The sequence below is a fragment of the Tachyglossus aculeatus genome, chromosome 2 (genome assembly GCF_015852505.1).
Source record: "Tachyglossus aculeatus isolate mTacAcu1 chromosome 2, mTacAcu1.pri, whole genome shotgun sequence".
Taxonomy (NCBI): Eukaryota; Metazoa; Chordata; class Mammalia; order Monotremata; family Tachyglossidae; genus Tachyglossus; species Tachyglossus aculeatus.
Window position 1 is genome coordinate 25,564,614 of NC_052067.1, and position 21,687 is coordinate 25,586,300.

Below are 21,687 nucleotides of genomic sequence, written 5' to 3' on the forward strand. Positions count from 1 at the left end.
TTAGTCACTAAGTCCTGTCCTTTCACCTCCCCAAACACCACATATTTTCACAACTTCATTTTGCCTCCTCCTCTCTGTTTCGAGTGGTGACCTTGCTTCTTTCAAAATACACCCCCCCCCGCCCCCTTGCTAAAAACACCTTTCCTGGATCCCGCCCTCGGATCCATCTTCCATTCCTGCCCACACTCTTCAAATGGACTAGAAGCCCTGGCTGCTCCCCGTTCCTCTCCCACCAGCTCTGCTTTATCAGTCAGGTTGTCACTCCTTTCATCAAGACTGCACTGTCCAAGTCACTAATGATCTCCCCTTAAAAATAAAAAGATGCAGATCAGACCCACTGCTGCCCAAATCCTTGTTTTTGCAAGAAGCCTTTTTTACATATTTATTACTCTATTTATTTATTTCACTTGTACATTTCTATCCTATTTATTTTATTTTGTTGGTATGTTTGGTTCTGTTCTCTGTCTCCCCCTTTTAGACTGTGAGCCCACTGTTGGGTAGGGACTGTCTCTATGTGTTGCCAATTTGTACTTCCCAAGCGCTTAGTACAGTGCTCTGCACATAGTAAGCGCTCAATAAATACGATTGATTGATTGATTGATTGATTTTGGAATCAGACCTCCTCCCAGGGAAAAAAACTTCAGTTGGCTTCACATTGATACTTACATTCCTGGCTGCTCTTTTTCACTTTCACAATAATAATAATATTAACGATGGCATTTATTAAGCACTTACTATGTTCTAGGCACTGGAGCATTCACCGACTCTTCTATCACCTCTCATCCCCTAACTGGGAATCTAACTCATCCCTTACATGGATTCAGTTTTGATTCTAGGTGCCCAACTCCCAAATCAATCTTATCAATTCCAATCCCTTTAATGCAACACAGCTTTACATCTCCATCCGGAGCCGAGGCCTCCTTGAAGACAAGCGGAAGATTTCGGAAATGGCTCAACCAGAAGATGTGGATCATTAATAAATCTGAACAAAACTAAGTAATGCATGAGCCCACACCATGGAAACCCTCTCCGGCCAAAAATCTCCATTAGAAGGGTGGAGTAACTGCTGCCTTTTAATTTCTTCTACCTCAGTATAGCACACTATCTCCACATTCATTCATTCGATCGTATTTACTGAGCACTTACTGCGTGCAGAGCACTGTACTAAGCCCTTGGGGAGTACAAGTTGGCAACGTACAGAGACGGCCCCTACCCAACAGCGGGCTTACGGTCTAGAAGAAACGAAATGAGAAACAAGCACACAGAAAATAAAACCACGTGTCAGACCCACGGTGGGAACAGCGCAGCTTTGGTGCTGTAGATTTTGAGTGCGGGTCGCCACACACAACTCCCTGAGCAATTTATCGGTGCGACTCGCAGGCCCTACTCGACAGGAAACAGCCGACAGTACAACAAATAATGAAGTTCTGAAACAAAATTGATACTAGAACGCACACTAATTGCACCGTATAACAATGGACGAAAGCCAATTTGTACTTCCCAAGCGCCTAGTCCAGTGCCCTGCACACCGTGAGCACCCAACAAATACGACTGAATGAATGAAAGCGAGAAATCCGATAATTTAAAGACGGAGTGACAGGAAACACCGTAAGAAGAGAGTAAAACAAAGCTTCATCTGAAAACAGTTTCTACAGAAAGCAGCAGCTCTTTCGGAACAGAAATTATGAGAACCACGGGACTCGGAGGTAGCGTTCAATGGCATTTGGGCACTTACTGTTTGCAGAGCAGTATACTAAGCGCTTGGGAGTGCACAAGACAGTCAGCAGACACGATCCTTTGTCCACATAGAACCTGTATTCTAGAGGGAAACATTAAAATATTAAGGGAATATTCAGAGATGTTGCGGGGGGGTGAATATCAACTACCAAAATGGTTCAGATCCACCTGCTCTCATAGGAAATGAGGCTTTATTTGGAAGAGTCCTCTTGGAGGAGATGCGATTTTAATAAGGGTTTCGAAGGTGGAGAGAGCGATGATCTGTCATTTATTCTATTTATTTTATTTTGTTAGTACGTTTGGTTTTGTTCTCTGTCTCCCCCTTTTAGACTGTGAGCCCACTGTTGGGTAGGGACTGTCTCTATATGTTGCCAAGTTGGACTTCCCAAGCGCTTAGTACAGTGCTCTGCACACAGTAAGCGCTCTATAAATACGATTGATGACATATTTATTATGGTTGTACATATTTATTACTCTATTTTACTTGTACATATCTATCCTATTTATTTTATTTTGTTAGTATGTTTGGTTTTTTTTTTCTGTCTCCCCCTTTTAGACTGTGAGCCCAATGTTGGGTAGGGACTGTCTCTATATGTTGCCAACTTGTACTTCCCAAGCGCTTAGTACAGTGCTCTGCACATAGTAAGCGCTCAATAAATACGATTGATGATGATGATGATGATGATGATGATGATGATGATATAAGAGAGGGCGAGTTTCAGGCCAAAGAGGGGACATGGGCAAAATAGTTGGCCGCGAGATGGACGAGATTGAGGTATATCGGATAGGTAGGCGTAAGAGGAACAGAGCGTGCCGACTGGATTGTGTGATACCGGCAAGGCTGATTGAGTGCTTTGAAGTCCATAATGAGAGTTTTTATTTGAAGCAGGGATGGAGGGGCAACCCCTGGGGATTTGTGAGGAGTTGGGGAAATACGGGCTCAACAGTTTTTTGGAAAAATGACCCCGGCAGCAGAGTGAAGTAAAGACTGAATTGGGGTGAGTCAGGAGGCAGGGAGGTCAGCAAAGGAGGCCAAGTGGTTTACTTACCTGGCATAGCTTTATTTTCCTAAAAACAAACTTCTTTTTTTAAGCAGAGCTGTTTGAAAATGTAAACTCTTGAAATATATGGGGATTATTTCAAAGGGACAAATAGATCTGTATCGTTGCTGACGTACTAAGGTCCCCAAATATCCTTGGATGGAGAGGAAGGGGTGGATTTTCTAGACTGTGAGCCCACTGTTGGGTTGGGACTGTCTCTATATGTTGCCAACTTGTACTTCCCAAGTGCTTAGTACAGTGCTCTGCACACAGTAGGTTAGCAATAAATACGACATTGATTGATTGATTGATTTTAGCAATGCTGTAAAGGGGAGAAGTGACAGGAATTGGAGACAGACTGCGTACATGGGTTGAATGAGCTGAGGGTAATTCATTCATTCATTCATTCAATCGTATTTATTGAGCGCTTACTGTGTGCAGAGCACTGTACTAAGCGCTTGGGAAGTCCAAGTTGGCAACATATAGAGGCGGTCCCTACCCAACAGCGGCCTCACAGTCTAGAAAGGGGAGACAGAAAACAAGACAAAACATATTAGCAAAATAAAATAGAATAAATATGTACAAATAAAATAAATACATAATCAATCAATCAATCATATTTATTGAGCGCTTACTGTGTGCAGAGCACTGTACTAAGCGCTTGGGAAGTACAAGTTGGCGACATATTACATAGAGTAATAAATATGTACAAACATATACGTTACATATATGTGTATATAGGTATATAATAATAGTACAAATTAAATACATAGAGTAGTAAATACGTACAAACATATATGTTACATATATGTGTGTATATAGGCATATAATAATTATGTAATAATGTATATACCAATAATAATAATAAAGTATATATATGTACAACACGTACAAACATATATATTACATAGAGTAATAAATACGTACAAACATATACGTTACATATATGTGTGTATATAGGTATATAATAATAGTACAAATAAAATAAATACATAGAGTAGTAAATCCGTACAAACATATACGTTACATATATGTGTGTATATAGGCATATAATACTTATGTAATAATGTATATAATAATAATAAAGTATATATGTGTACAACATACAAACATATATATTACATAGAGTAATAAATACGTACAAACATACGTTACATATATATGTGTATATAGGTATATAATAATAGTACAAATAAAATAAATGCATAGAGTGGTAAATACGTACAAACATATACGTTACATATATGTGTGTATATAGGCATATAATACTTATGTAATAATGTATATAACAATAATAATAATAAAGTATATATACGTACAACACGTACAAACATATATATTACATAGAGTAATAAATACGTACAAACATATACGTTACATATATATGTGTATATAGGTATATAATAATAGTACAAATAAATACATAGAGTGGTAAATCCGTACAAACATATACGTTACATATATGTGTGTATATAAGCATATAATACTTATGTAATAATGTATATTATAATAATAATAATAATAAAGTATATATATGTACAACACGTACAAACATATATGCATATACAAGGTTATAGGCTTGTTGAGACCGGGTGTTGTCTACAGCGATGGGGGGGGGAAAATGGGGGAGGGCAGGGTTTGTGTGGCAAGATGAGGAGTTCTGTTTTGGACATGTTCAGTTTGCGGATGTGGTGGGATCTCTCCAGGTAGAGACGGCCCGAAGACAGGAGGAAATACAAGACTGCAGAGGAGGGAGGTTAGCGTTGGAGGGGTACATTTGGGAATCAGCTGCACAGAGGGAGTAGTTTACAGTGCTCTGCACACAGTGAGCGCTCAATAAATATGACTGATTGATTGACTGACTGATTGAAGCACTGGGAGCAAACGAGGCTTTCCCAGGGAGTGGGTGTAAATGGAGACTAGAAGGGGACCCGGAAAGGAGCCCTATATGTTTGTACAGATTTATTACTCTATTTATTTTACTTGTACATATTCTATTTATTTAACTCTTTATTTATTTGTACACATCTATTCATTTTATTTTGTTAGTATGTTTGGTTTTGTTCTCTGTCTCCCCCTTTTAGACTGTGAGCCCACTGTTGGGTAGGGACTGTCTCTATATGTTGCCAATTTGTACTTCCCAAGCGCTTAGTACAGTGCTCGGCACGTAGTAAGCGCTCAATAAATACGATTGATGATGATGATGATGATTTATTTTATTTTGTTAATATGTTTTGTTTTGTTCCCTGTCTCCCCCTCCTAGACTGTGAGCCCGTGGTTGGGCAGGGACCGTCTCTAGATGTTGCCAACCTGGACTTCCCAAGTGCTTAGTCCAGTGCTCTGCACACAGTAAGCGCTCAATAAATACGATTGAATGAATGAATAAATATGTATATATGTTTGCATGTATCGATTACTCTATTTTACTTGTACATATTCTATTTATTTTATTTTGTTAATACGTTTTGTTCCCTGTCCCCCCTTCTAGACTGTGAGCCCACTGTTGGGTCGGGACCGTCTCTAGATGTTGCCAACCTGTACTTCCCAGGCGCTTAGTACAGTGTTCTGCACACAGTAAGCGCTCAATAAATACGATTGAATGAATGAATGAATGAATAGAGAGGAGTGTGCTAAGGGTACTGCAGGGGAGTGGCCCTATTTTGTTAATATGTTTTGTTGCCTGTCTCCCCCTTCTAGACTGTGAGCCCGCTGTTGGGTCGGGACCGTCTCCGTATGTTGCCAACTTGGACTTCCCAAGCACTTAGTACAGTGCTCTGCACACAGTAAGCGCTCAATAAATACGACTGAATAAGGGGAGAACTGGGAGAGGACAGTGTGAAGTGAAGCCAAGGTTAGAGAATGTTTCCATGGGGTAAATCCATTGAATCTGGCAAAAAGCCGATCGCTGGTGACCTTAGAGAGGGTTGTTTCTGTGGAACGGAGGGGGAAGAAGGAGGAGATCAAGGACAGGATTGGAGGGAGGTAAGTCGAGGCAGCGAGTGTCCGTAAAACAAAAACAGGGCTAGTTGCTATAAGCAACGAATCCTTGGGTGTGCATGGGGTGGGCTGGTCTGAACACTGACCTCTTCGGTCATAGGTACTTCCCAAGCGCTTAGTCCAGAGCTCCGCACACAGTAAGCGCTCAATAAATACGATTGAATGAATGGATGTACACCCATAAGTGAATTTCGCCTTCAGCTGTCATCAATTTATTGAGCGCTTACTGTGTGCGGAGCACTGGACTAAGCGCTTGGGAAGTACAAGTTGGCAACGTATAGAGACGGTCCCTACCCAACGGTGGGCTCCCAGTCTAAAAGACTGTGTTATCTTGGCAGGTAAGTCTAGGTGTCCTCTTGCTCAACCGACCCACCTCCGACCTTGAAAGACAGTGAGACCCAGCAGAAAGCTTTGGCCGAAGAAAACAAACTTGAAACGTAAAATCTCACCAAAAATAACCATTTTTTTTTAATGTTTCAGGATAAGCCACAGAAAGCCACTGGGTTTTCTTACTTCCAAACGATTAGAGGCATCAGTAGAGCAGAGTTCTTCAGAGTTTCAGTAAATACAGTGAGACCCAGCAGAAAGCTTTGGCTGAATAAAACAAGCTTGAAACGTAAAATCTCACCAAAAATAACAATTTTTTTTTAATGTTTTAGGATAAGCCACAGAAAGCCACTGGGTTTTCTTACTTCCAAACGATTAGAGGCATCAGTAGAGCAGAGTTCTTTAGAGTTTTAGTAAATACAGTGAGACCCGGCAGAAAGCTTTGGCTGAATAAAACAGAAACTTGAAACGTAAAATCTCACCAAAAATAACAATGTTTTTAAATATTTTAGGATAAGCCACAGAAAGCCATTGGGTTTTCTTACTTCCAAACGATTAGAGGCATCAGCAGAGCAGAGTTCTTCAGAGTTTTAGTAAATACAGTGAGACCCGGCAGAAAGCTTTGGCTGAATAAAACAGAAACTTGAAACGTAAAATCTCACCAAAAATAACAATTTTTTTTAATGTTTTAGGATAAGCCACAGAAAGCCACTGGGTTTTCTTACTTCCAAATGATTAGAGGCATCAGTAGAGCAGAGTTCTTCAGAGTTTTAATAAATACAGTGAGACCCAGCAGAAAGCTTTGGATGAATAAAACAGAAACTTGAAATGTAAAATCTTACCAAAAATAACAGTTTTTTTTAATGTTTTAGGATAAAAGCCACAGAAAGCCATTGGGTTTTCTTACTTTCAAACGATTAGCGGCATCAGTAGAGCAGAGTTCTTTACCTCCCAAGTGCTTAGTACAGTGCTCTGCACACAGTAAGCGCTCAATAAATACGATTGATTGATTGATTGATTTAAATACAGTGAGACCCAGCAGAAACCTTTGGCTGAATAAAACAAACTTGAAACGTAAAATCTCACCAAAAATAACAATTTTTTTTAATGTTTTAGGATAAGCCACAGAAAGCCACTGGGTTTTCTTACTTCCAAATGATTAGAGGCATCAGCAGAGCAGAGTTCTTTAGAGTTTTAATAAATACAGTGAGACTCAGCAGAAAGCTTTGGCTGTATAAAACAGAAACTTGAAACGTAAAATCTCACCAAAAATAACAATGTTTTTTAATGTTTTAGGATAAGCCACGGAAAGCCACTGGGTTTTCTTACTTCCAAACGATTAGAGGCATCACTAGAGCAGAGTTCTTCAGAGTTTTAGTAAATACAGGGAGACCCAGCAGAAAGCTGTGGCTGAATAAAACAGAAACTTGAAACGAAAAATCTCACCAAAAGTCACAATTTTTTTTAATGTTTTAGGATAAAAGCCACAGAAAGCCATTAAAACAAACTTGAAACGTAAAATCTTACCAAAAATAACAATTTTTTTTAATGTTTTAGGATAAGCCACGGAAAGCCACTGGGTTTTCTTACTTCCAAACGATTAGAGGCATCGGCAGAGCAGGGTTCTTTGGAGTTTTAGTTAGTATTTTGCTACATGCTGGAAGGAAGCTTTTGCAGGCGGTTCTTAGTCCGAATTCCGGTTGTTCTGAATTCTTCTCTTTCCTTCAGGTACTCCGTTTTGCACTCTTCATAAAAGCCTGGGTCGGTATAGCTATAGGAAACAAAAATTTAGTCCTTGCAATTTCTGAGATGCAAACGCTTGGGCATTTTGAGCAACAGTACTGTACTCAAGTATATGCGTGAAGCCCACAGTTGGCTTTTCACTTTTGGGCATAATGATAAAATTGACCCGTTTGAAGATAAAGGGAAGGGCTGAGACGAAAACCCACATTCAGCTCCCTAAATCCGGGTCCACGCTGCTCTCCCCCCCCAAGACCAAGCTGCTCCTCAAACACAGCTAGAAATAATCATAATAATGGCATTTATTAAGCACTTACTATAATAATAATAATAATAATAGCATTTATTAAGCACTTACTATGTACAAAGCACTGTTCTAAGCGCTGGGGAGTTTACAAGGTGATCAGGTTGTCCCACGTGAAGCTCACAGTCTTAATCCCCATTTTACAGATGAGGGAACTGAGGCCCAGAGAAGTGAAGCGACTTGCCCGAAGTCACACAGCTGACAAGCGGCGGAGCTGGGATTTGAACCCATGACCTCTGACTCCAAAGCCCGGGCTCTTTCCACTGAGCCATGCTGCTTCAAGCCCTAAGCGCTAGGGAGGTGACAAGGTGATCAGGATGTCCCACGGGGGGCTCACAGTCTTCATCCCCATTTTCCAGATGAGGGAACTGAGGCCCAGAGAAGTGAAGCGACTTGCCCAAAGTCACACAGCTGACAAGTGGCGGAGCCGGGATTTGAACCCATGACCTCTGACTCCAAAGCCCGGGCTCTTTCCACTGAGCCACGCTGCTTCTCTGAAATGTGAGAAGCAGTGTGGCCTAGTGGCTACAGCCCGGCCCTGGGAGTCTGAAGGACCTGGGTTCCAATCCCGGCTCCGCCACCTGTCTGCTGTGTGACCTTGGGCAAGTCACTTCTCTACGCCTCCGTTCCCTTATCTGTAAAATGGGGCTTTAATCAATCAATCAATCAATTAATTGAGCACTTACTGTGTGCAGAGCACTGTACTAAGCGCTCGGGAAGTACAAGTTGGCAACATATAGAGACAGTCCCTACCCAACAGTGGGCTCACAGAGCGCTTAGAACAGTGCTTTCAACATAGTAAGCGCTTAATAAATGACCCAACAGTGGGCTCAGGTTTAGACGTGGGACAGGGACAGCGTCCAACCCGTTAGCTTGCATCCACCCCAGCGCTTAGTACAGTGCCTGGCACATAGTGAGAGCTTAACAAATCCCATTATTATTATTACTATTATTTCAGAGGGACAGTCCACATCTTGAAGCATGACAGGTACAGAATCTATACTTTATTTCAAGCAAGTATTCTACTTGTGAAAAGGCTATAATAATAATGAGGATAATACTGGCATTTATTAAGCGCTTACTATGTTGAAAGCAATCAATCAATCAATCAATCGTATTTATTGAGCGCTTACTATGTGCAGAGCACTGTACTAAGCGCTTGGGAAGTACAAATTGGCAACACATACAGTCCCTACCCAACAGTGGGCTCACAGTCTAAAAGGGGGAGACAGAGAACAAAACCAAACATACCAACAAAATAAAATAAATAGGATAGAAATGTACAAGTAAAATAAATAAACAAATAAATAAATAGAGTAATAAATATGTGCAACCATATATACATATATACAGGTGCTGTGGGGACGGGAAGGAGGTAAGATGGGGGGATGGAGAGGGGGACGAGGGGGAGAGGAAAGCACTAGAAAGCACTGTTCTAAGCGCTCTGTGAGCCCACTGTTGTGTAGGGACTGTCTCGATATGTTGCCAACTTGTACTTCCCAAGCGCTTAGTCCAGTGCTCTGCACACAGGAAGCGCTCAATAAATACGATTGATTGATTGATTGATTGGGGAGGTTACAAGGTGATAATAATAATAATAATAATAATAATAATAATAATGGCATTTGTTAAGCGCTTACTATGTGCAGAGCACTGTTCTAAGTGCTGGGGGGGGATACAGGGTGATCAAGTTGTCCCACGTGGGGCTCACAGTCTTCATCCCCATTTTACAGATGAGGCTCAGAGAAGTGAAGTGACTTTCCCAAGGTCACACAGCAGATGTGGTGGAGTCAGGATTCGAACCCATGGCCTCTGACTGCAAAGCCCGTGCTCTTTCCACCGAGCCACGCTGCTTCTTGATCTGGTCGTCCCACGTGGGGCTCACGGTAATGCTTCGTGAAACGGATTCTGAATCCCCCGATTTCATACAGTGTTTAGTTACGACATTTCTCAGACCGTTTCCTTCAGACTTCGCCGCAGAATCCCGGGGCTTGGAGAGGCCACCGGAGGCCGTCTAGCCCAACCCCTTCCCTCTTTCCCTCCTTCCAGGCGGATCAGCGTAAACCCAACAACCGGCTGGGACACTCCCTTTTCAGCTCTCCACGCACGGAGATGCCCCATCTCAGGTGGCAGAAGACGGTGGCGATGCTTCAGGGATGTCCCGCGACCGACGACCCTGATTTTCTTTCAACAATGAAAAGCGGGTGACACACTGTCTGTGTGACACCATGCTCGAGCTATACTGAAGTCAAACGTATCTCGCAACACTAAAAACAAACAAATGAGAAGAAAAAAAAACACTTACTGGGAAGTGAGACATTCTTTCAGCGCTGAATTTTCTTTCCGGCATTTTACCACCATAAGAAAACCAGTGTCCTTGCAACATTGGGTAAAAGCTGAAACAAAGCGTTAAAAGTGGTGGTCGTTATTCAAGAACCGGACGGTACCTGCGGCCCCTGCAAACTTCATCAATGGCATTTAAAACTGCGCTCTCTGTGGGCGAGGAACAAGTCTACCCACTCTGCGGTGAGTCGATCGTATTTACTGAGCGCCTCGCTGTGTGAAGAGCACTTTGCTAAGTGCTTGGGAGAGTACAATAGCCCATTGCCTGCCCACAGCGACCTACTGGAGGAGGATGGAGGTGAGGGGTAGGAGGGATGGAGCAAACTGAAAGGGGGTTGAAGGGCCTCACCTCACAGGGAGAGTCAATGGCAAAAATCCCCAAATACTGTGGTTGCTTCTCTCAGGAGAACACTCCCACCTCTCAATCAATCAATCAATCATATTTATTGAGCGCTTACTGTGTGCAGAGCACTGTACTAAGTGCTTGGGAAGTACAAGTTGGAAGTACTCTATATGTTGCCAACTTGCACTTCCCAAGTGCTTAGTACAGTGCTCTGCACACAGTAAGCGCTCAATAAATACGATTGATTGATTGCTCGGCACATAGCAAACGCTTAACAAAAGTTATTATTATTATTATTATTATTATTATTATTATTATTATTATTATTATTATTATTATTATTATTATTATTATTGTTATTGCCATGCCTGGGAGTCAAAGGACCTGGCGTCTAATCCCGGCTCTGCCAACTGTCTGCTGGGCAAGTCACTTCACTTCTCCGTGCCTCAGTTCCTTCATTCATTCATTCATTCAATCGTATTTATAGAGCGCAAACTGTGTGCAGAGCACTGTACTAAGCGCTTGGGAAGTACAAGTTGGAAGTACTCTATATGTTGCCAACTTGTACTTCCCAAGTGCTTAGTACAGTGCTCTGCACACAGTAAGCGCTCAATAAATACGACTGATTGCTCGGCACATAGTAAACGCTTAACAAAAGCCATCATCATCATCATCATCATCATTATTATTATTATTATTATTATTATTATTATTGCCATGCCCAGGAGTCAAAGGACCTGGCGTCTAATCCCGGCTCTGCCAACTGTCTGCTGGGCAAGTCACTTCACTTCTCCGTGCCTCAGTTCCCTCATTCACTCACTCGTTCATTCAACTGCATTTATTGAGCGCTTACTGTGTGCAGAGCACTGTACTAAGCGCTTGGGAAGTCCAAGTCGGCAACATCTAGAGGCGGTCCCTACCCAACAGCGGGCTCACAGTCTAGAAGGGGGAGACAGGGAACAAAACAGAACATATTAACAAAACAAAATCAATAGAATAAATATGTACAAATAAATAGAGTAATAAATACGTACAAACATATATACAGGTGTATACAGGTGATATACACATATATCCCTCATCGGTAAAATGGGGATTGAGACTGTGATGCCCATGTGTGACAGGGCCTGTGTCCAACCTGATTACTTTGTATCTACCCCAGCTCTTGGAATAGTGCTTGGCACATAGTAAGCGCTTAACGGGTACCATTATTATTATTATTATCATTACTATTATTATTATTATTATCGAAAAGCACTAGCAAACATCCGGACGTCCCTGTGTCTGCTCAGGCCTTAGCTGTAAGTTGTCCTTTCCTTTGCACGGACACGTTTTTATCGGGAAGATGCTAAAGACGCGTGGCAGTGATGTGTCACGAACCGAAATAAGGCCCTAGACGCTTTCTCGCTAGCTGACCAAATCTGATCTTCACGAATCGCCACGACTGGCCCGAAGCCCTCAGCTGTTTGTAAGGTCTTTGGCGCGTGATTAGTTACAAGGTTTTAATTAGGACCTTTCCTTCATGCCACATAACACGTTAGCCCACTTTCATCTATCTGGAGCGGTGCTGCTAATACTGTCGGCTAATTTCTGCAAGAAATCCAATTTAAAGTTCTACCGCTTTTCAATCGTCATCACGGGGCCAAGTACTGTTATTATGTTGAAAGAGCATGTCCGCCTTAATCCACAGGCGTATATAATTGTAATATAATTACCCCCAAAAGATTGCTGTTAGCATTAAATTAGTACTTCTTGAGGATAAACACTCAAAATCAATGCAAAATACAATTGCAATACAATGCAATACAATGAATGCAATACCAGTACATAGTGAGAATACTAGGATTTGGAGGGGGCTCCAACACTCAAAATTAACTCAACACTCAAAATTAATGCAATACAATTAATTAATTAATTAATTGCATTTCAATACAATTGCAATACAATACAATGCAATACAATTAATGCAATACCAGTACATAGTGAGAATGCTAGGATTTGGAGGGATTCCAACACTCAAAATTAACTCAACATTCAAAGTTAATGCAAAACACTATGAATTAATTAATGCAAAACGAATTATTAATTAATTAATTTCTAACTAATTAATGCAATACCAGGACATAGTGAGAATACTAGGATTTGGAGGGGTTCCAACACTCAAAATTAACTCAACACTCAAAATTAATGCAATACAATTAACTGCATTGCAATACAATTGCAATACAATACAATGCAATACAATTAATTCAATACCAGTACATACTGAGAATACTAGGATTTGGAGGGGTTCCAACACTTAAAATTAACTCAACATTCAAAATTAATGCAAAACACTACTAATTAATTAATGCAAAACTAATTTCTAATTAATTAATTAATTAATTAATTTCTAACTAATTAATGCAATACCAGGACATAGTGAGAATACTAGGATTTGGCGGGGTTCCAACACTCACTCAAAATTAACACAATACAATTAATTAATTTATTAATTGCATTGCAATACAATACAATGCAATACAATTAATGCAATACCAGTACATAGTGAGAATACTAGCATTTGGAGTGGTTCCAACACTCAAAATTAACTCAACACTCAAAATTAATGCAAAACACTACTAATTAATTAATGCAAAACTAATTTCTAATTAATTAATTAATTTCTAACTAATTAATGCAATACCAGGACATAGTGAGAACACTAGGATTTGGCGGGGTTCCAACACTCACTCAAAATTAATGCAATACAATTAATGCAATACCAGTACATAGTGAGAATACTAGGATTTGGAGGGGTCCCGACACTCAAAATTAACTCAACACTCAAAATTAATGCAAAACACTACTAATTAATTAATGCAAAACTAAGTTCTAATTAATGAATTAATTAATTAATTTCTAACTAATTAATGCAATACCAGGACATAGAATACTAGGATTTGGAGGGGTTCCAACACTCACTCAATCAATCAATCGTATTTATTGAGCGCTTACTGTGTGCAGAGCACTGTACTAAGCGCTTGGGAAGTACAAGTTGGCAACAAATAGAGACAGTCCCTACCCAACAGTGGGCTCACAGTCTCAAAATTAATGCAATACAATTAATTAATTAATTGCATTGCAATACAATTAATGCAATACCAGTACATAGTGAGAATACTAGGATTTGGAGGGGTTCCAGACTGTGAGCCCACTGTTGGGTAGGGACTGTCTCTATATGTTGCCAACTTGTACTTCCCAAGCGCTTAGTACAGTGCTCTGCACACAGTAAGTGCTCAATAAATACGATTGATTGATTGACTGATTCTCTGGGCCTCAGTGACCTCATCTGTAAAATGGGGATTAAGACTGTGAGCCCCCGTGAGACAACCTGATCACCTTGTAACCTCCCTGGCGCTTTGCACATAGTAAGCGCTTAATAAATGCCATTATTATTATTATTTGAGTGCTTACTGTGCGCAGGGCACTGTACTAGGTGCTTGGGAGGGAACAATATGACGATATAACAGACATACTGCCTACCCACAATGAGTTTATAGTAAGGATGATACTTGTTAAGTGCTTACTATGTGCCAAGCACTGTTCTAAGCACCGGGGTAGAGACCAATTAATAAAATTGGACACAGTCCCTGTCCCACATGGGGCTCGCAGTCTTAATTCCCATTTTACAGATGAGGCGACTACGGCACAGAGAAGTTAAGTGACTTGCCTACGGTCACACAGCAGACAAGCGGAGGAATTGGGATTAGAAACCAGGCCCACCAGACCACATTGCTTCTTCGTGGGATGCCCTGCAGCTTACTGCAGTTCTGCTTGCAGGGCAGCAAGAGGAGGTGGTCTAAGAGAATATCCGGTATTTTGCACTTATGAGCTAGGGTTGTTATCTCAATTGCATGGTGAAGAAAAATTCAGAAGCAACTCCCCAACGCATTCCACATTTCTAGACTGTGAGCCCACTGTTGGGTAGGGACCGTCTCTATATGGTGCCAACTTGTACTTCCCAAGCGCTCAGTACAGTGCTCTGCACACAGTAAGCGCTCAATAAATACGACTGAATGAATGAAATGAATAGTGAATGAATAATTTCCCTCTAAAAAATAATTATCCAAATAAGGATAAAGTTCCTCCGAGCCGGCCATCATTACTGACTGTATTTGGGACTGAAAATTTTATGGGCCCAGTGCTGCTCTTCATAGAGCTACTGATTTGAAAGAAAATAAAAACATGGAAATATTCTATCCCTTACTTTACATGTCACCCACAAAAGAAATGCAGCGTGAGTTTGGAGTTCTGAGGGGTTAGAAAAATCTTTAAAGGGGTTATTTCAGGCAAGAATGCATCGCTCAGATTAAAACAATGAATGTGGGGTTCTCATTAAAGGGTTTTTTTTTTTGTTTGGTTTTTTACCTCAAGCCCTGGGCAACGGACAATCCGCTGTTTTAGTCCCTGTAGACAAATGCCTAAGTGCTGTGCGGTTCTTTGTAATAATCATTCCTTCCGAAAGCTGCGAAGTCAAAAACAGCGGAAGACCCCAGGAGGTCCTCTCACTTGTTAGGTCACCAGTCTTGACTGGTTAAAGGCGTGATGTCTTAGTGAACCAAACTTCAACTGCAAGAGCACAGGATCCCCAGCTTCCCGGGGCTGTGCTTGGGGTACGCGGTCCGGCAAACCCAAGTGTCAAGCGGAGTCCTTACCAAGTGACAGAATTGCTCCCGCTCAACTGGCTTTAATGTGCTAATGCTAATAAAGGAGGAAAAATGGGGCAGGCTGTCGGACAGGAGCATTCGTACAAGGATATACTTACTCTTCTCAGGCTGCACTTCGAAAAAAAACACTCTTTGACGCTGTGAAAAGCCTTGATCGCGGAATCAATTTCAGAAGGATTCTTAAACAGAGCTCACGATGCTCACGGGGTGAACGAAGACGTCCCGGATGAGCGAGACTGACCAAGTTGGGAAATTTCCTTAGGAATATGCTGTTTTCTAGTTCTGTTTCCCGCCAAAGCCCAGTTCATTGCTAGTCAGATCGAAATCATCATCATCATCAATCGTATTTATTGAGCGCTTACTGTGTGCAGAGCACTGTACCAAGCGCTTGGGAAGTACAAGTTGGCAACATATAGAGACGGTCCCCTACCCGACAGTGGGCTCACAGTCTAAAAGGGGGAGACAGAGAACAAAACCATACTAAATAAATAAAATAAATAGAATAAATAAATAACTAAATAAATAAAATAAATAAAAAAACTAAATAAATAAAATAAATAGAATAGATATGTACTAAGTAAAATAAATAAATAAATGAAATGAAATAAATGAAATGGCATTCAGTGCCTCTCCCAAGATGACTGGCGGCCTCGCCTCACCCACAGTTCAGCTCAGTAACCACTGTACAGACTGTGTCCTACTGTTGTGTGGTGATAGGTACAGTGAAGTGATTACTGCGAGCTTTCTACTTAAATTCACACGCTAAATGGACGGAAGGTTTTGAGGGAAATAAGGCAGGGAGCTGAGGGCAGAGGGAAGGCAACTTCCCAAGCCTCTGACCCCAGGAGAAAGGAAGGAGAAGATGCACTTTAACCAACTGGGACAGGCTGGAAAAAGTCCTTTTTGGGAGCCCCAGAAGTAAGAGGACCCAGCCGGCAGGATACGTACTGAAGTGAAAAAAAGAAAGGGATTTTAGTCGGGGGAGGTGACCAGAAGGGGACAAGTGTCAAAGAGCTAGCAGGCTAGAAATCCCCCCAAACTCTCAGTTCTGGTCAGAGACCTGGGCCAAGTGAAGCCGGGAGCCCAGCTCCAATAATGAAGCAGCGTGGCCTGGGGAGAGCACACAGGCCTAGGGGGTCAGAGGCCAAGGAGGAGAGAAAACAAATAAAAGAAGAACACCAGCTGGGAGGAAAAGCCTGGGAAGGGTGCCTGAAGGTGGAGGGTGAGGGATAAAGAGGTTCTGGAGATGACGGAGAGGAAGCAGGGGACCTCGATTTGAGGATTTAGGTGGTTGAGATCCTGGGGAAAGACTGCAAAACTCCTAGTGGGCACCAAACATGTCTCCTGTGTATTTTATTGCTCTGCACAGGTTAAGAACTCGCTAAATACCACCGATTGATTCTAATCCCAGCTCTGCCACTTGTTTGCTGTGTGATTTGAAGACTGTGAGCTCCCCGTGGGACAACCTCATCACCTTGTAACCTCCCCAGCGCTCAGAACAGTGCTTTGCACATAGTAAGCGCTTAACAAATGCCATTATTATTATTATTATTATTATTTGGGGCAAGTCACAACTTCTCTGTGCCTTTGTTCCCTTAGCTGGAAAATAGTAATTATTCCCGTGAGCCAAACTTGATAGGGACTGTGTCCAACCTGATTAGCTGTATCTAGCCCAGGGCTTAGTGCAGTCCCTGGCATGTAATAAGCACTTAACAAATACCATTAAAAATAAACAAAAAGCAGCTGTGGCAGCCATCACCCCCAGCCTGCCCTGGGTGGGGTAAGGAGTGGAGCTACTGCCCTGGAACCCTTGGGTCAATATCACTGCAGAAAACCTGAAGCGGAAATGTGACAGGGTTCCTGAGGAGAATTTGGGTTCCCTTTGCCTACTGCATCAGCCTCCTCTCTGATCTCCCATCCTCCTGTCTCTCCCCACTCCAGTCCATACTTGGCTCCGCTGCCCCGATGGTTTCTCTGCGGAGCCACTCAGGCCACATCTCCCTACTCCTCTTGAACTCCCAGTGGTTGCCCATCCACCACCTCATCAAACAGGAACTCCTTACACAGGCCTCAAAGCACTCAGTTTACAGTCTCCTACCTTACCTCTCTGGTACCAACGACCATTTCTATCTTACTGCCAGCCCCTTGCCGACGTCCTCCCTCTGGCCTGGAACTCCTTCCCCCTCCATATATGCCAGACCACCACGCTCCCCACTTTCAAAGCCTTATTAAAGGCCCCATCTCCTCCAGAAGGCCTTCCCCAGTTAAGCCCTCTTTCCCCAGATACCTCTCCTTTCTGTCTATGCACTTGGATTTGTAATAATACTACTACTACTAATAATGATAATGGCATTTATTAAGCGCTTACTAGCGCTGTTCTAAGCGCTGGGGAGGTTACAAGGTGATCAGGTTGTCCCACAAGGGGCTCACAGCCTTAATCCTCATTTTACAGATGAGGGAACTGAGGCACAGAGAAGTGACTTGCCCAAAGTCACACACTCTATTTATTTTACTTGTACATATCTATTCTATTTATTTTATTTTGTTAATATGGTTTGTATTGTTCTTTGTCTCCCCCTTCTAGATTGTGAGCCCACTGTTGGGTAGGGCCCGTCTCTATATGCTGCCAACTTGTACTTCCCAAGCGCTTAGTACAGTGCTCTGCACACAGTAAGCGCTCAATAAATACGATTGATTGATTGACAATTGGCAGAGATGGGATTTGAACCCATGACCTCTGACTCCAAAGCCCGGGCTCTTTCCACTGAGCCACGCTGCTTGTACCCTTTGGGCACTTGGTATTCAGCTCACCCTTGGCCCCGTGGCACTTGTGTACGTATCCGTAACTGATTTATATTATTGCCTTTAGCTCGTTGTGGCCAGGGAAGGTGTCTACCAACTATGCTGTATTGTGCTCTCCCAAGTGCTTAGTACAGTGCTCTGCACAGTAAAACACTCAATAAATACCACTGGCTGATTGATTGATTGAATGTGGGGCTGCTTCACTATATCCCCACCATAAACCTGAATCAATCCCAGCCATCCTGCATTTATAAGGAGTGAAGGGAGACACGGACCTAGAAATTTCATCCAGGGTTCCACCGTAAAGTTATATACACCTTAAATGAGCTGTATTCAAACAAATAGGATAAACGACCTGGATTGAATTTGGAACACAAATAGAGATGCACAATGAAAATTAAGATACATTGAAAACCACAACTAAGACATACCAGAAAACCTCCCAAATAAATCACCTTTGCCCTCTTCCTTGACATCCCTTCCCAACAGCTTAATTAAGGGGCTGAAGCTTACCCATGCAGAGCTGGCTCTGCAGAGGCTCCTTGCCCAGCATCAGGAGGAAAAGACAAAGGGCAGGGGGAAGGGGAGACAGAGGGAAGGAGAGAGGGAGGGAGCCTCACATTTCCTCCTGCCTTCAAGAAATCGCTACGTGGATATTCACTAAATTCAACCGTATTTATTGAGCGCTTACCGTGTGCAGAGCCCTGTACTAAGTGCTTGGAAAGAACAATCTGGCAACAAATAGAGACCCCGCCGACACCTGTCGTTTCACATGCCTGAAACAGAACTCCTTATCTTCCCACGCAAACCCTGTCCCCTCCAATTTTCCCAATGCTGTAGACAACACCCAAATCCTTCAGTGTTGCAAACCCTTAACCTTGGTGTTACCCTTGACTCGTCTCTCTCTTTCAACCCACAGATCCTGTTGGTTCAACCTTCACACCACCTCCAAAATGCTGCCTCGTTAATCCAAGCACTTATCCTAGCCTGCCTTGATCCCTCTATCAGCCTCCTTGCCGACCTCCCTGCTTCCTGCCTCTCCGCACTCCAGTCCATACTTCGCTCCGCTGCTCGGATCATTTTTCTACAAAAACATTCAGTCCATGTTTCCCCCCGCCTCAAGAGCCTCTTAGGGGTTGCCCAACCACCTCCGCATAAAACAGAAACTCTTTACCACTGTCTTTAAAGCACTCAATCACTTTGGTGCTCTCTCACTACATCCCAGCCCGCACACTTCCTCTAACGCCAAGCTACGCACTGCACTTCAATTTCACCTGTCTCGCCGTCAACCTCTCACCTCTGGCTTGGAACCATCTCCCTCTTCCTATCCAAGAGATCATTTTTCTCCTCACCTTCAAAGCCTTATTGAAGGCGCATCTCCTCTATGAGGCCTTCCCTAGCCAATCAGTGCCCGCTGCAGACAGTGTGACTTTTCCCTTGAAAAAGTAAAAATGCAGCTGCAAACACCTGCAAATACTTTAGCAACCCTATACATAGATGTGCTTATTTATCTGAATACCACGTTGAAATTTATACAGTTTATTCATTTTTATAATATACAGATTTTTTTAAATGCACAGAATACACCTACACATGACCAATTCAGAGCAAACTTTTAGATTTATGGGATTGATGAGGCGCTTCGAAAAAGGGCGGGGGCGGAGGGGAGTGGGGGGCCCGGGTAGTATGCTCAAAACTGCCACATACAAACCTTTCCTAATTTCCTAATAATCTCTCTACCAATTTCCCTTTTCTCCTTCCTTGGTTAAAATAACTGCCCAAAACTTAACGTTGCAGTTTCACTAGGGTGGAGGTGTTGAACCAAGCCAAATGGTAAACTACGGGGCTTTTCTTTATTTCAAAATATTTTCACGTCGAGTTACTAGTTTTTAAATTTACAAATATGGCCCTGCCTACCGGAAAATATTGCTCCCGTGACCCCAGTCCGGTGTGAAAGGCATTATTTTTAGTGTCCAGACAGGATTGAATGCTGCAGTGAGCGATCTTTAGCTCTCTCAGAATCTAACACATTCACCCCAACTACCTGAGTAGAAAAAAACCCAGATAACATAGCTCACATACTGCCAAGATAGAAGTTCGAATTCTCGGTTTCTAAGAGGGAAAGGGAATAAAAACCGTGCCGCGATAAATTTAATTACATGGTTAATAAGTGCGGTATTTCCACTTACCAGGGTAAATCGATCCTCTTAGTTCTGACTGCCGTTTATTTAAAGGCTTGACAATTTTACTACTTAAGAGCAAGTCCTATGGAGGTGCTATCTCACCATTTATATTTTCCCAACACTTATGATATTGCTATCACACTCTCAAAATAAACGAAAAAGTCCAGCTCATAATTCAGACCCAATGCAATGTTACAGGCTCTTGTTTTTACTATCAGTAATAAATAAAAACGTTCACTCGGCAACGGGCGCCTTATTTTCACCTTGCCTGCACACAGGGGGAATCCCAGCAATGCTGTCCGTCCAGACCAGAAAACAAAGAACAAAATCAAAACTGCCTCTGGTCATCTCCAGAGACCCCAAAATCAAGTTTGAAAGTGGGCGATTTTTCAAATTGGGACTCGGTAACCACAACACAGTCCCAGAACTCTGACATCCGTGATGTTTTGGTGACAAAGTTATTAGGCTTTTAATTCTGTATTAAATTGTGGCTTATTAGCGGGTTACTTTGAAGACGGCTCAGCATGCACCACACAAATGTAGCGATGCATTTAATGAGCCAAGAAGGTAGGAGGATGAACATGAAAAGATTGTTTTACACTGTAGGGCAGAAGCTATTTGATCATTCTAACACGGTACAAAAGAAAGCCTCTCTCTAGATTGAGCATGGTTCAGTTAACATCACTGAATATCTAATACCTCCAACCCAATTAATTCTCACCTGATTAAGATCAGCCTGATATTCAAACCAAATCATCTCTCCAGTCAAGTAGAAATCAATACTTCTGATTTTACTTTCAAATTACAATAACAAATAAAATACGCGCGCCTTCAGCGTGCCAGGGGTGGCTTTTCTAGTCTAGTCTACCATGGCATGCAGGGCACAGCTGATTGAAGAATTATTCTAATTTGGACAATGTATAGGGGGATCAGATTAATGTGAACACCGAGATGGAACGAATTAATGAAATACATCTTACACGGGGGCCAACAGAAAACTGACAGGAAACAAGAGCCCGCTTCTCGAAACCAGGCCCGGCTTCCGATCCGCTCGGCGTTCGATTACGCGGGTTTGGTCGGGATTCCCTATGGGCAAGAACGGCTCCCGGAGGGGCCAAGAGGCCGGCGGGAGGCCGGGGGATCCTACGGGGAAAGCCGTGGA

At 42.4% G+C, this 21,687-nt stretch overlaps 1 protein-coding gene across 1 annotated transcript in view; it reads right to left on the reverse strand.

Moving 5' to 3' along the window:
* Positions 1–6,757: 6,757 nt before the first annotated feature.
* CMC1 (C-X9-C motif containing 1) overlaps positions 6,758–21,687 on the reverse strand; it is a 74,532-nt gene continuing 59,602 nt past the window's right edge. The window contains exons 3-4 of the mRNA XM_038769543.1: positions 10,451–10,541; positions 6,758–7,872 (exon numbers count right to left, since the gene is read on the reverse strand). Of these exons, the coding sequence (XP_038625471.1) occupies positions 7,752–7,872; positions 10,451–10,541 (212 nt within the window). The 3' untranslated portion in view covers positions 6,758–7,751. The remainder of the gene's footprint in view (positions 7,873–10,450; positions 10,542–21,687) is intronic.